The sequence below is a fragment of the Cucurbita pepo genome, chromosome 1, assembly GCF_057944985.1.
Source record: "Cucurbita pepo subsp. pepo isolate OVF chromosome 1, ASM5794498v1, whole genome shotgun sequence".
Lineage (NCBI taxonomy): Eukaryota > Viridiplantae > Streptophyta > Magnoliopsida > Cucurbitales > Cucurbitaceae > Cucurbita > Cucurbita pepo.
The window spans coordinates 1,653,589-1,668,257 of NC_141798.1; the positions used below are offsets into that span (position 1 = coordinate 1,653,589).

The following is a 14,669-nucleotide window of genomic DNA, read 5'->3' on the forward strand; positions in this document are numbered from 1 at the left end:
AGATTTATTGACTTTTGTTTGCCCCATCTGCTCCGTCAGTTATGAAGTTCGTTCTTGTTTGAAGAACAATAATCGAGGGATCGAACCGGTGAGTAATCCACCTAAGTGTCATTTTTCGATTGGTTGTTTTCTCTGAATTAGTTTACTTAATAACTTCTTCGATTGAATTGAACATAATTCCAGATTTTAGTATTAGCATTCTTGTTTCTTTCATAGAATGTAAGTTTTTATTTGGCTCCCTTATGATCCTATTTCATTTCCTTCCGGCTTATGTAATGTAATAGTAATTTTTTTATTAAATTATTTATTTTATAAAAAGAAGAAAAAAGAAAAAAAAAAAAAAAGTTTGAAGGGTCCCTTTTCCCATCTCTGGGCTTTCCCTGGCCTTCATTTAATTTTTGGTTAATCGTAAAGCCATTCTTGTGTATTTTAGGGGATATCTTAAGATAAACATAATATTCCTAAAATATTATATTTCTACTATAAAGGTTATCTAAATTTTTAATCACTACAGTAATTTATGTTATATAAATAACAAATATATTTATAATAATTTATGTAATCTCAATATGTATAGATAATTGTATATTTGAATTAATGTAACCTGGTTGTTTTTGTTTTTGATAAATAGTTGCTTGTTTACTTACAATTTCTATGTTTTTTTTTTTTTTTATTTAGTTTTTAAAACATTGTTTGGATTTTGGTTAATTTATATGGTAGAGTTTTATTTAATTAAGAAACGTAATTAAAAGGTCTTTTAAATTAGAGACATAATCGAATCGAAAGTTAAGAATAAAGGTGTTTTAAATGCTGTGTGCCCACCATAATTTAAACACAATTATTCCATAACCTCTTTTATCACATATTTAATGTTAGCCTTAAAATTAGATATATATATTCCCTTCTTTTATCACATCATTACTTTATTCCCATTACCAAACACCCCCAAATCCTCCACATTTGGGAAAATAACAAATGCAAAAATGTAACCTAATGATTATAGCTTTTCTCCCTTTATTTAATTTTTTTCTCCTTTACATTTAAATAAAGTCTACATTATTTATTTATTTATTTCCTTCCTCCTTCCATTTTTATCCCCTCCGTTTTCCAAACAGAAATTTACACGTCAGCACCCGAAACGACAGCGTTTTATCCGTCTCCCCAACCATACGGCAAGCAAACCCATTTTCCTGGATTACATTTTTGTACTCTCTGGCCACGTATCCTCCATCAGCCACGTCACACCAGAGTCTTGCACGTAGACGTCTGAGGGTCCCACATCGCCGGAAGAAGAAACTTCCGTCCATTAGCACCGTAGGCATTGAAACTAGCTCCTGTGACCTTGTCGACCAGAACCTGACCCGGATAACCCGGGTACGCTCCGGACCCGAACAGCCCAGTGCAGGCTGATACTGCCTCCAGCGGCGCCGTCGGCGGGCCCTGGAAGTACCCGTCGTTGAAAGGATTTGTCACAGTACCGGCTAGGACGGTGGCCAAATTGATGATTATCCCGTCGATACCAACGTCACCGTTTGGGGCAATCAACGGCGGCGTCTGAGGGCCATAAATGGGCTGATGAAACGGCCAAGCACAGTACCCAGGGCACTGAGTTTCTGAGTTTCCGACCCACACATAAGCGGTTCGAGCCCTGCTCCGACCCACATGAACCCATCCATGCGTGCCACACCGACTCCGGCAGAACCCATCAACGGCAACATCCTTGGCCGTTATCACCACGTTCACCGAATTCAACTGATTCACCTTCCCCACCAATGCCCGAAGATGCAGGTCCTTCAAATACTTCCCCAAAGTGTAATCCTCATCAAGAATCTGCTTCCCGACGACGAGATTCGACGACCCACCCTTGTATTTCTCCGTCGTCTTCCACCAGAGATCCGCCGATGGCGCCGGCGCTTGAGAATAGCTCAAAGATTGAATGAAATCGACAATTACAGAGCGTTGCGAGGGTGTAAATTGGCCGTACCAGATCAAATTGACGGTGATATCCCCTTTCAAAAGAGCCCCCTTGTGGTATTCAAGTACCAGCGGCTGTTCCTCTACCAGCGCCGCGAGTTTCCGACCAAGACCACGGTCGGCGGCGACAGAGAGGGAAAACAGAGTGAAACAGAGAAGGGCAAGATGGAAAATAGAAGCCATGAGTGAGGGCAAAGTTGGAACAAGGAAATAGACTTTTAGAATTTGGAGCTTTGTGAGTGTTTGGTTTCGAGTTTAGGGGGGAAAGTAATGGTGTGAGTTATTTATAGGACAAGAATTTTGGATATGAACAAAGGAGACAGCTGTCTGAGTACGACACGTGGAGGTGTTGAATTGGTCTGTGAGGTTAGTCCAAAACTTGATTACAGGCTGTGACGGGAGATTTTCCGGTGCGTGAGCCTCACGTGCCTTCCAAATCCCGTTACCGAATCTGACGTGGCGTCGGACGTGGTGGTGATACGACCCCTCCACTTCCCTCTTGTGCCTCAGCAATTCGCCCACGTGCCTTCTTCACTTATTCTTTATTTGCCTTGCAATTCTTTTTTTTGTTTTATGTTTTTTTTTCTAATATTTCTTGGCTTTTTATTTTTCAAAATGTTTTTGGTATGTTATAAAATAAACTCGTCTCATAAATTTATAATTTTCATATTTTTTTTAATCTAATTTCAAATTTGATGATAAAATTCTGACTCTGGCATCCGAATTGCAGCTTGGAGAAGCGTCCTCAGCAACAGATTGGACACAAGTCTCCTAGAAGAGGGTGCAGAGAGAATGAGAGCTCCGTCGTGTCCGAACCCTCTCGCACCACGAAGTGCTATTAGTGAGTTGGGTTGTTTGGAATTGTAACCTAAATGGGGACAGAAAATTTTATCCAATGCTAAATATGAGCGAGAGACCAATAGTATTGCGAATAAAAAGATGAAAATGACTTTGAAAATAGAGTCAAATAGTGCTTGAAATTATTAGGAGAATGGAAGCGTAAAGTTTACATATATATATATATATATATATATAATTTGAAATTATAAACTCTATTTATTTAGGTTTAATACAACTTTATTTTCTTAAAATTCAATAAAAAAAGTAATATTTTTAAATTTAGGAGAATGGGTAGGTGGGGGAAGGTCCAGAGGCAATAAAAATGGAGGCGCGATGTTTGACCGTTGATTCCACTACACGCCAAAGTGGATGGGCGGCTCCGCTCCCATTCTCCGATAAACAGTAGCTTTCGGCCGACACCACTGTGGGTGGCGGTGCCGACCCACTCATTATTCCCTTCATACCCTCATTTCCTAGGTGGGATCCCTTTTTATTTATTATTTATTATTATTATTATTCTAATAATTTTTATACTATATTATAAATTTAATTATTCGACTTCCAAATTTGTAATTTAACGAGTTTTTGAAATTATGTTAATATATATTTTTCTTTACATTATTTATTAAAAAAAAAACTATAAAATTGTTTGAAATAAATGTCTAATATTCAAATGTTAAAATAAAATATTTAAATATATATATATATTCCAAAAAATTGAATTTTCAAAAAGTTGAAATTTGTCATTTTCGAAAGTTGAATGAAAGACATGAAGGAGTGAATGCATGAGTATTTAATACCTTTTTTTCTTTATTCAAATATTTATTTATGAAAAAACCCCACCAAATGAAATTTTAAATTTCCAAGAATCTTCTTTGCAATATTTAGTTTTATAATACTTTTTTTTTTCTTTTTTTTTAGTAGTATCCTGTGCTACATCGAGCGATCAAGAGCAGGCATGCAATTTGATGGTTGTGAGTGATAACAAGAGTCGCATGGTGAGCGAGGGGCGGTGCAACGTGAGCATGGGCGTGCAATGCGGTGGCTGGGATGGTAGCAAGAGCAGTGTGGCAAGCAAGCGACATGGTGGCGTATAGCTTCGAAGGGTGATGCAACATGTGTGGGCATGCGATGTAGTATTTGTGACCGAGAGCAAGAGTAGTGTGCGGCTACAAGGAGTGGTGCGTCGTGGGTGTAGGATGTGGAGGCACCATAACGTGCAATCTAAACAAAGTGGGTTGGGCGAACGTGCGACATCAATAGTAAGAAAACCCTAATGTGAAACTTGAAATAGTAGGTCAGACGTGCGTTTTAGCTTGATTTTACCTAAATTTTTTTCCTTAAGCCTGAAAATCGAACCAATTCGGTCCCAAAAGAATAACCGATCCAATCCAACCCAACCCAAAATGTTAATTTACTTCCGATTTTAATTATATATATATATATATATATATATATATATATATATATATATATATATATATAAGAATTATATTTATGATAATATATTGAATGAATGAAGAAAATAAAATTCAAGCTATATCTCACAAAATGAAACAATAATATCCTTTTATTGTGTTGGATAAATAATTGACCCTAAAAAAAACATTAATATTCAAATAAGAGAGGCAAGTGGACACATATTTATGATTGGAAAATGTAAATATAAATAAAATGTAATTATTTATTAATAAATTCATTATACCAAACTCGTTTTTATAATGAAAAAGACGTTATACATATCTCGAACGAAAACCCATTTAATCTCATTATTTTCACGGGAATATCGTGCTGGTCGAGTTGACTAAACTTCTGTTTTGTCTAATTTAATATGCACAAATCTAACGACAATAAATCTCGTTAAACAACATTTAAAGATTAGGTTAAGATCTAAACCCTAATTAAACGATTCTAAATATATTACGTTTATTATAAAATAAAATAAAAAAGACGAGAACTATTGACAGGTTGTCACGTTCTAATTTAATTTAAGTTATGGTTTTAAAAAGATTGAATAAATTTAAATTTTGTGGCCATTAATAATTGAATTTAAGAATTAATTTGAGACACTAATGATGTTGAAACGACAAGAATATGGCTGTCGTCCCACTTGCTTTAGACCAAAGCTAAGCTATCTTAGCAGCTGTTCATGAATCATACATAGCTTTGGCCATATCCAACAATATTATTAATTTTCAAGAGAAATTTATTGAAAAATTAATTTGTTAAAAAAAAAAAAAACATTTTTTTCATTGCCTTGGAAGCTTTGCCCTCACCGTTCACGTGGTTGATGATCCCATTTTTTTGACTATGTGAAGAGAGAGGTTCGATGGAGCAATGGTGCATGTTTGAGGGTCGTCTTGAGCTTTCATCGACGTTTTTCTATACTTAGATGAAATGTTAAGTATTGAAAGCAAGTAAGCAAGTCGACCCTGTTTAATGAACTTTACTTGTTATAGAGACAAAAGAAATAGTCAATTGTCGGCATATACGCTAGCCATTGTTTTGAAATTTTCAATTCAACGGTAAAACAAGAGCACTCTAGATTGTTACAGGGGAATGTCGGGGCATTTGTCATTACAGTTCTTTTGCTTGTCATTACAGTTCTTTTTACTCTAATTTACAATATATTGAATGAAAACTCAAACCTTTAATCTATTAACTAATGATAACGTTCGATCCGTCAACAAGTGGACAACTTGTAACTTAATTACAACGGACATGATAGAATAATTAGTTTGATGGGATAAATACATTTTAATTTTCTCAACTTGGTTGACTTATTTAGTCAACCCTAATGATGTATCCAATTTCAACTATAATTTAATGATACACTTGGTAGAGTACAATCTTCAATTGACTTCTATTATTTTATTATTATTATTTGCATTCAGCCTTTAGAATCTATCTTTAAACTTAGATTTCTATTTTTTTTATAAACAAAAATTATATTTTTAATGTAATTATATAACTAATAAATTAAAATTATTTTGACTAATGACTAGTCAAACCTTTGGCAAGACTGGTTGAGGGGAGTTATATAGTAAGCCGCCGTTGTTGTCGTTATCTTGCTAAAATTTCCATATAACACTTTTTCCAATTTCTCAAATCTTGTTTTCAAAACTCATATACCACTTTTTTCAATTTCTCAAATCTTGTTTTCAAAACTCTCTTTCAGCCCATAAATCGGGGCCAGAGGCTTGAGCATACATCACTTGGTCGGAGGCGACAAGAATAATAAGCTTAACTCGTTGCTGAGAAGTGAGTGTCACACAATCGCAAGTCCGCTGCTATCAAAACACGATTGTAACAAATGGTCAAGTTTAAAACATAGTATTTTCAATCATTGAACATGGGCATCTCATCAGCCTGAACCATGTCATAAAATTCAAAATCAAGTTCAAAGCCTTAAACATAAGCAGATGAACGAAAAAAATAAAGATGTAATCACTTTAATATCTATAGTTTAAAAGAATTTTCAATACAAGGGAATTATTAAAAATCAGACATTCTTAATAATTCTATATTTTAAAAAGATTCTAATAGAATCCAAAACATATACATTCGTATCTAACAACTCGGTCATACGGCTACAGAGAATCTCAAAAACTAGCCATGTATTTTTGAACCAAAACTTGGCTACCTTTTAATAAAACAAACACTAATAATAGGAGCGGATTGTTGATTCATCTGGCTGACGGCTCCCCATTCTTTTTTCCTTTTTGTTTGTTTTTTTTTTGTTTCCAGAAGTTCGAACTCTACTATCAGGCACACATAAGGGGGGCCAAGGAATTGAATTTTTTTCGAAAAAAAATTGGACGACTTAGAACAAATCTGCAGGAAGAATATCTAGCAACGTCACGAGGGGGCGTTTGTGTCAGCGGTGGACACTAAGGAATTCCATTAGCTCCACTGGTTGAACTTGAAACCAAATGAATGTGATGGCTTAATGTTTCATATTTGACTGGCTATGCACATCGAGTTACTACAGATCAATTTTAGGATAGAGGCTCGGCATGAATGCTCGACCGTTCCCATTAGAATCTGGATTGCCATATAATGGAACTTGAAGCTCCCCCGAGTACGATGACTTTCGAGGCTTCAGATTCTTAGGAGAAGGAGAGTATGAATCGTTTGAACTGCTGGTAGAATACGTAGATGATGTTGGCATTCCTTGCATCCTTGGTAATCCAGTTGGATCAGCACCCACGTTGTATCCTCTTTCAACTGAGTCTGCTTCCAAAGGTAGTTCATCCAATGTCTACAAAAAGAAGGCAAGAACGTCGTATTTATTTTAGCTTTGGAGAATGCGTTGAGGTATGCACAAACTATATGATTTCGCCAATTCACCATCATTTGTAAATTGTTGCAGTGTGATTTTGGAAAATCATACATACCCGAAAAGCCTGTTGTAGAACTCGGAGGGTATCTCGTGTGCGCTTCCTCTTCATTGCCACTTCATCAGGTTCCTGCAACATCTCTTCAAAAAGGTTTTCTCTATTTTTTTTTCCAACATCAAAATCAAAGCATTAGTGTAGATCAAAACAATGATAACTTACAAAAGAATAATTTCAAATCTTACTTACCTATAAACTTTTTTGATGAAGACATTGTGCAGCTCCCGTTTGGTATGATGAACCTGGATTGAAGTCAATCAGAAACAAGCTACAAGAATTTACAAAATTATAGGAGCTTCTTATTTTCATAGAAAAAGCTTTGAAACTTCAGGAAAATAAGCAGACAAGTATTGTTGAATGCTGACAGATACATAAAATTATTTCTTAAACTTAAAAGATGGTGAAGTCTAGTTTTCTTCGAACAATCGACAAACAATGACTGAAGGCGATGGAGTAAAAGGTTTAATCAGGAATAAGTCAAGACGCAGAGCAGATTTTTATTAGAACTGAGTGTTGGCCGCACATACAAACCATCCACCATCACGTGACACAAAATTTCATGAATTATATTTGGTGGATTGTGGAGAATTATAGGATACTGAAGAAAAAAAAAAATCTGCTGAAAAGATCATTTCACAAAATTAAGTTTAAGCGAACAGCAATCAAGATCAAATACATGCAACAGTAAACACTCCATTTATTCAAATTCCTTCAGTAGTAATGAATCATAATTGTTGCATAAAACGATACATTACCAGGAAATGCATGATTGCTTTAGGAACATAATCCTCTATATTCTTCCTGACGATGTCATAATATGATCTCAAGAGCATTTTTATGACTGCAATTTCAATAATCTCCTGGTCTGAATGCCCTTCTGAAGGTCTCAGTACAGTTGGTGGCTTTAACAAAATAAAACACATTATTTAGATTAAAATATTGGAACACATTGACAAACTTCAACTATGAAGCCAAAACATTACCTCTCTCAAATGGATCATGGAGAATGCCTGCTCTGTGTTAAGAACAGGTTCATTATATGGCTTGCTTGCTGAATTTTCTTTGACAGATGTCCGGTTATCATTCACACCAAAAATAGATGATATCCCCCAACTTGAACTTTCTTTCACAGATGTCCGGTTATCATTCGCACCTGATTGTAAGCTAGAATTAGAAATAGTTTCATATGAAGGCAAACACATAGTTTGACAAACTCAAGCTTGAGCAGGATTAGAACTTCAAAACTAAATTCAGACGGAAAATTTGCTTGGCGGACCAGAATTTCATGTATTAGATAAGTCCAGGTTGTCCGTATTAGCTCAATTGAAGAAAACATAACTTGTATGCATTTTATTTTACTCAATTAATTTCATTTCAGATAAAAAATAATAAGCCAATCCTTAAGCATAAAAGTGAAGTTAGTCCAACTTTATATTTGTTCTATGCATGACTGCAAATTTGTTATGAATAATTCAGATTGATTTTTCATTGTAATGCTACAACTTCACTTGAACAGGATCTGTTCAACAGATTGTACAGCTGTCTTTGAGTTCTATCCTCGAGTTCTAAAGATTTTTCATGGTAATGCTTTCCACATCCATAGATTTCCATTAATACCATTCATATCTACAAAATTTCATGAAGATTACTACTTCTGTTCCAAATTCCTTAAACACTTCAGCTGACAAACATTATCAGATTACAGGCTGGAAAACCTAGCCCTACGTTGGTCTGGGGTCCTGGAGAGATTTACATCTCAATTTCCTCCTAAAATGCGTGTCTAACTGTACACATTCATATACTCAAAGAGCATTATATAACACGAGGCTTTCTACTCAATCATTAGCACTACAATTTGGCAGCCAAGCAAGATATAAGGGAAACAAACAGGTCTCACACATAATGTAGTGATTCTTTCCCTAGGATTTCTCAAAACAATAACATACCAGAAGGTGCAACTTTTTCACCATCACCTGAAGGCCGAGCACCCTGTTAATGATCTGGTCAGTATAAACTCAATCACAAGAACATCAATCCGACAAGGGCCTATTTAAAATGTAAACTTCATTCTAACATGGTTATATTGAACAACCATGAAAGAAAAATTTAGAACTAAACATATGTGTCAATGTTGTCTCGGGAAATCATTCTCTGATCAAGTGCTCATACCTTCTCAGTCAAGAAACCATTTGAATGTCGAGCAAGTAGAGCTCGGGACTTTGAAGTTTTCTCAGATGGCGGTGCTTTATCAGGTTCAACCACGCCATCCTAATAGACAATGGTTATGAATAAAGATAAAGACAGACCAGTTATTTAAATGATTAAAAACTTGTTATTCTAATAGGAATGGGATATAACAAGAGGCTATCTACTAAACCTTCTGCCTTGAAACAGTCAAAGGAACCCTAGAAGACTTGACCTGCTGCAGGGCATTCTCCACGGCCTTACTTCCTCCAATAAAATTTGGGTGGGAGGTGTTTATGTAGTCCATCTGCACATTATTGATAGTTATATACTTTATAAAACAGCTACGTTGAATTGAAAGTTCATTCTGACCAAACTTGACTAAAATCACAAATAATGTGCGCATTCCAAAACTAAATCTAGATATTCTCTCTGATATTGCATGCGGCATAGTCACTTGATAGAATATAGATTTGCCATCAACTATAAGGAAGATTCTACATTAAAGCTGATTGACATCTACTGTTAGTATTTCTTTTACCAATATTTATAAAGCATCAATTTCAAAACATTTAAAGAGTTCGGTAATCCACTATGGAACACTAATAGAAATTTTAAAGGGACAAAACAAAAGGAACAATAGCAAAAGTATACACAAGTTTATAACCTACCTCCATTTCAATAATATGTCCTATCATTGTTTCAGAGGGTTCAAGACCTTCTCGCAAAAAGTTCCCAATAACTTCATCCATACGCTTTCTCAGAACAGGAAACCTTTGCAATTCATTTGTCATACACCGATGACTGATCTGAAAATATAAATTACATTAAAATTTTATTTACAGATAGCGGGCAGCAAAAATACAGGGAAAATACAATTATCCCTACCTTTACCAACTCGTCATATATAAACCTGGCACACTGAAGACTGGGGTCTAGTAAGCGAACAATTTGCCTACGAACAAGAACTTCAAATGGCACCTGCATAAGTGAAATACCATATCAGTTGATCCCAACCTCCATGTGACAGATTAGTAGTACAGGACTTCACAAGAGAGACAGCACAAGAGAAAGCAAACAGAGTAAGACTTACTTCCGGTACAAATAATGCAGATCTGGGGCCAGTTGCATTTTGGATGGCAGTACGAATGTCATCATCAGTCAAGTCCTCGCATGGATCCACTTCCTGCACAAAAACATATTGTTATTTCAAATCTTTTATTTTAAATGGAAACTCAAACTGTCGTGGAGAAGGATGAAAGAATATACATAGACATACAAAAAATAATAGCTATGGGCAGTGCATATAAAAAATAGCCCAACAAAAAGAGTCCAAAAACTGCGGGGAGGGACTCTAATCCAAGAATAGTACCTAACTAGTAATTACAAAAACAAAACCTTTGAATCAGAAGCCCACAAAGATGTATTAAGCCTATTGTTCTTTTACATGCAAGTAGTTCAGAATTATCACTTAAATGCTATTGTTCCATAACTTGCAAACTTAAATCAAGTTTCAAATTGCAAATCACCTTATGCACCACTCCCGTCAATAAAAATCTAATCAAAATTACAATTCGACATGATATATAAGCCTATAATGGCAAATTGTTTGCAATAGCCTTTCTGGTTAACTATAGTTCAGTTGTCAAGTGCATGCCATTTTCAATCTAATCCGTTGTCTACTAATTAGAATCTTCAAGTGCCAAAAGTTTGTAATCCAACTTTACTTTTCCAGATTGAAGAGACACATCAATGCTGGTCCCCAGGGTATGATTCAAATCTCACACAACTTTATTAACAATAATATCAAGCAAAAGCAAAAAATGCACATGCAAAATGCCCCCATGGAGAACTTTAAGGAAAAAAAATTACTGTATGCAAACAAATTAAAAGTGAATTGTATATAATAACAAAGATACATACCTCTAAACTCTTCACAAAGATTGATTGGAAAATATAGTGAATGCGAGCTCCACCTGAGAGCTCATGCGTTGACATTTCTTCATTCTTTCCCTCAACCATAGAACAAAATGCTGTTTTGAACAACGAACAAAAGGAAAGAGAGAGAGAAACAGAAGTAGGATCACTCTGAGACTGTGTAAACATAAACCAGACATATGTAATGAATAGCTTACAAGTTACGCTTATTAAAATGCATGCACAAAAGAGCTTTAACAAAGATTCCTCCTTATTTTATCAATGAAAGACCGATTCTTGTTCAAAACAAATGCATGCACAAAAGAAGAGTAATTATTACCTTCACAATATTTTGAGAGAATATTGAGAAGAAGAGCACCCTGACCAGCCTATCCACGACCAAAGGTTGAATATAATAAGTCAACATAATCAAGAAAAGTTCATAATTAAACAAAGAAAAGCCATACGTAAACTATACTACAATACACAACTTGATAACATGAACATACAAATGGAATGCAATTAGCTTTCTACATCATTTTGCATAAGTAACAACAAAGTGTCCTTATTGATGTCCATTCCATATAACAAATTATGACAGGAGAATGTATGATCGATGAATGAGCAAGCTACCATACCACATAACTATGCAATATATTTGACTTGAATCAATAGGAATATGTAGGGGTAAAAGAAATTTTGAAAACCTTCGATTCTGTTATTTCTCCATAACTGGCATGCTCCTTCGCTACGGAAATCAAAGAAGAACTTATTCTCGACTTCAGCCCAGGAAGTACAGTTCTAATATGTTGTACTAGCACCTATAAATAAAATTAGTGTCAAACAATATTATTATAGCTTAAAATCATCACTTCCAGTTGTGAGCTAAAAGTGTAATACAATCAGACTCGAACATACATAAACACATACCTGGTTCAACTTTTTTGCCAACTGAGCAACGCCGCATCGATCAGCTAGACCATTATACACCTGTACAATTCAATGCCAAGTAAAGAACAAATGGATATGTCTCTACTAGAAACTTATGTTGTGCTTTGTTATAAATAGATCATACTGGATGGGTGCGGAAAAATTTCTCCTCATCCATAAGAGCGTCTTTAATGCTCCGATTCAGTAAAATATCCTGTTTAGTGGCCAATTAGAAAGCTCCAATCAGTATAAAACATTGCAACCATGTTGAAATTAAGAATTCAAGCAAGACTGTACAGCTTGAAGAAGAATTAACCACCATATACCACAACCCTCATAAACTTTATGCTCACCTCCTGACTGCGATTGACAACCCCTACATAACCAAGTCGTAGAGGGATCACTTTTCCTTGTAATAGATTTCGTGCATCTGTACCTCTATCCATTATATCCAGCTGCAGTTTCAATTTGTAGAATAGAGCTAACAAAATCAGAATGTGGAATGTGCCTTGAAAGTAGTAAAAAAAAAAAAACAGATTGACCATACGGTATATCACCTTTGTTATCACACCAATGGTTCTTATGCCTGTAATTAGACACGAACAAAAATATTAAAAAAGGATCCAATACATGTTGATGAGATAAGTCAACTCATTAAAGATGTTATAAAGCAGAACTTACCATCAGGATCAGCATTTCCTGCAATCTGAAGAGCATCAGAATTAGCTAAATCAGAATTTGCTGCTGTCACAGCGAGAATCAAGCAGCTTGGAACTTTGATGTAAGACATGATCATTGTCCTGATTCGTGCTTCAATGTCAGAAGGCTGGTCTCCAACTGGAACTTTTGTAATGCCAGGCAAATCCACAAGTGTAATGTCAAGAACATTTGGGGAGAAAATCTTTAACCGAATCTGCTTGTCCGAGACACCTTTGTTTCCGCCCGCTTCCCTATCAGTCTCAGACTATATAATATTTCCAGAAACGTATTAGGCACAACAAAAACCACTTATTTCATCCCTCTCGAAAAGGAAAATTGAACAAAAAAAAATACATCCCTACTTAATTAATAAAATTGAAATAGAATCAAACGATACACAATATCCAAACCCATTCTCTTCTAATGCACGTCCAAATAAATATGACCTTGGAAACGATAAACAATCAGCCATAGTCGCTGACGTTCATTGAACGACTTGACAATGATAAGAAACCTGATGACTAAAAAGTCAATGGTAGCGAATTCTATTCGAGAGGAATCTCATCTAATTTATAGCCAAGATTGATGAGAAAATGAGCAGAAGCAAATTGAAATCTACACCAATCACCACACTTCAACAAACATGAAATGCTCTACCATGGGACAGTTACTTCCAGATCGAAACGCAGGTTAAACTAAGCAGCAACAATGGCAGAAATCTCACCTGAATTTCCCTTCGAATCTCAGAAAAATCGTAGAACCTCTTCCCCGGCAAGTGGAGGAACTCGCCGTATTCCTCTTCAGTCTTCGTCTGCAATAGCTGAAGCACCAGCGGCCTCCTGGTGCATATTTCAGAACCTCTAGGCAAGAAATCCCGACCAACAAGAGCCTCAAGTACGCTGGATTTGCCGCTACTCTGACTTCCGACAACAGCGACCTGCGGGAGCTCGATGGTGGATTGGCTTCCAAGTTGAGCGAATATGTCCTGAAGCTTGTTAACTATTGGTATGACGGAGCTGCCAAGGGGAGCAGCGGAGGACGAAACAGAGGGCGTAGATGGAGGAACAGCCTCGTCCGCCATGAAAGAAGAAGAAGAAGAAACCGACGGGAAGCGGATCGGAGAGAAGAGCGAGGGTTTTGAATTTGGCTGAGAGAGGGAGAGAGGTGGAAGAAGGGTTTCTAGGTTTGAAAGCTTTGGATTCACGACTGTAACTGATGTGAGATGCTCACAAATTTGAGTTTCATTTTTACTTTATATATTTTCAATAATTAAATGTGGTCTCTATTATTATTTCAAAATTATATAAAACTAAATTTTAAAAAATATTGAGAATAAATAAAATAAAATAAAATAGGTAAAATTACAATTTTGGGATCGGATTAAGGAATTTTCACTTAAATTAATGTTTAAAAATAAATATATTTTTTTTAAAATTTAGGTAACTTCACACTTTTTAAATTTTCAACCAAATAATATATTTATATTATTTGTTTTATCGTATATATATATATTTTTTTTTTATCAGATTGGGTTGAGTCGATAGAGGTTTTTTTAGACCAATTCAAAATCTCCCAACGCCATTCGACTCGATTAATGATGACAACCGAACTCAACCTATATATTCTTGGGTTGGGTCGGTTCGGTCATTGGGTTGTACAAGAGATGAACCCTAGCCCTATAATTTTATAAACACAAAAATATATCGTTATCCTATTACGTATACTGAA

The 14,669-nt window shown here is 35.5% G+C and overlaps 2 protein-coding genes across 2 annotated transcripts; both read right to left on the minus strand.

The window, feature by feature from the left end:
- Positions 1 to 901: 901 nt before the first annotated feature.
- Positions 902 to 2,214, minus strand: LOC111801425 (protein EXORDIUM-like 2). The gene has a single exon (XM_023685425.2). The coding sequence runs from the start codon at positions 2,155 to 2,157 to the stop codon at positions 1,240 to 1,242; it is 918 nt and encodes a 305-aa protein (XP_023541193.2). The 5' UTR covers positions 2,158 to 2,214; the 3' UTR covers positions 902 to 1,239.
- Positions 2,215 to 6,237: 4,023 nt separating this feature from the next.
- On the minus strand, positions 6,238 to 14,173 carry LOC111801161 (dynamin-related protein 3A). Its single transcript, XM_087128120.1, has 20 exons — positions 13,666 to 14,173; positions 12,924 to 13,206; positions 12,800 to 12,828; positions 12,596 to 12,697; positions 12,388 to 12,456; positions 12,243 to 12,302; positions 12,020 to 12,133; positions 11,653 to 11,701; positions 11,319 to 11,428; positions 10,489 to 10,581; positions 10,284 to 10,376; positions 10,067 to 10,204; positions 9,589 to 9,702; positions 9,381 to 9,479; positions 9,158 to 9,200; positions 8,195 to 8,364; positions 7,967 to 8,113; positions 7,401 to 7,453; positions 7,212 to 7,311; positions 6,238 to 7,075 (listed from the first exon to the last, which is right to left on the minus strand). Exons 1-20 carry the CDS (start codon positions 14,020 to 14,022, stop codon positions 6,800 to 6,802), a joined length of 2,499 nt encoding a protein of 832 aa, XP_086984246.1. The 5' UTR covers positions 14,023 to 14,173; the 3' UTR covers positions 6,238 to 6,799.
- Between the last annotated feature and the right edge of the window lie 496 nt (positions 14,174 to 14,669).

Bases quoted from the DNA above. Each gene is read 5' to 3' on its own strand.
- LOC111801425 (XM_023685425.2), bottom strand. From the start codon at position 2,157: ATGGCTTCTATTTTCCATCTTGCCCTTCTCTGTTTCACTCTGTTTTCC.
- LOC111801161 (XM_087128120.1), bottom strand. From the start codon at position 14,022: ATGGCGGACGAGGCTGTTCCTCCATCTACGCCCTCTGTTTCGTCCTCC. The intron at 12,457-12,595 runs GTGAGCATAAAG...GCCACTAAACAG, and splicing joins TTGTCAATCGCAGTCAGGAG to GATATTTTACTGAATCGGAG. The intron at 9,480-9,588 runs GTTTAGTAGATA...ATTGTCTATTAG, and splicing joins TGACTGTTTCAAGGCAGAAG to GATGGCGTGGTTGAACCTGA.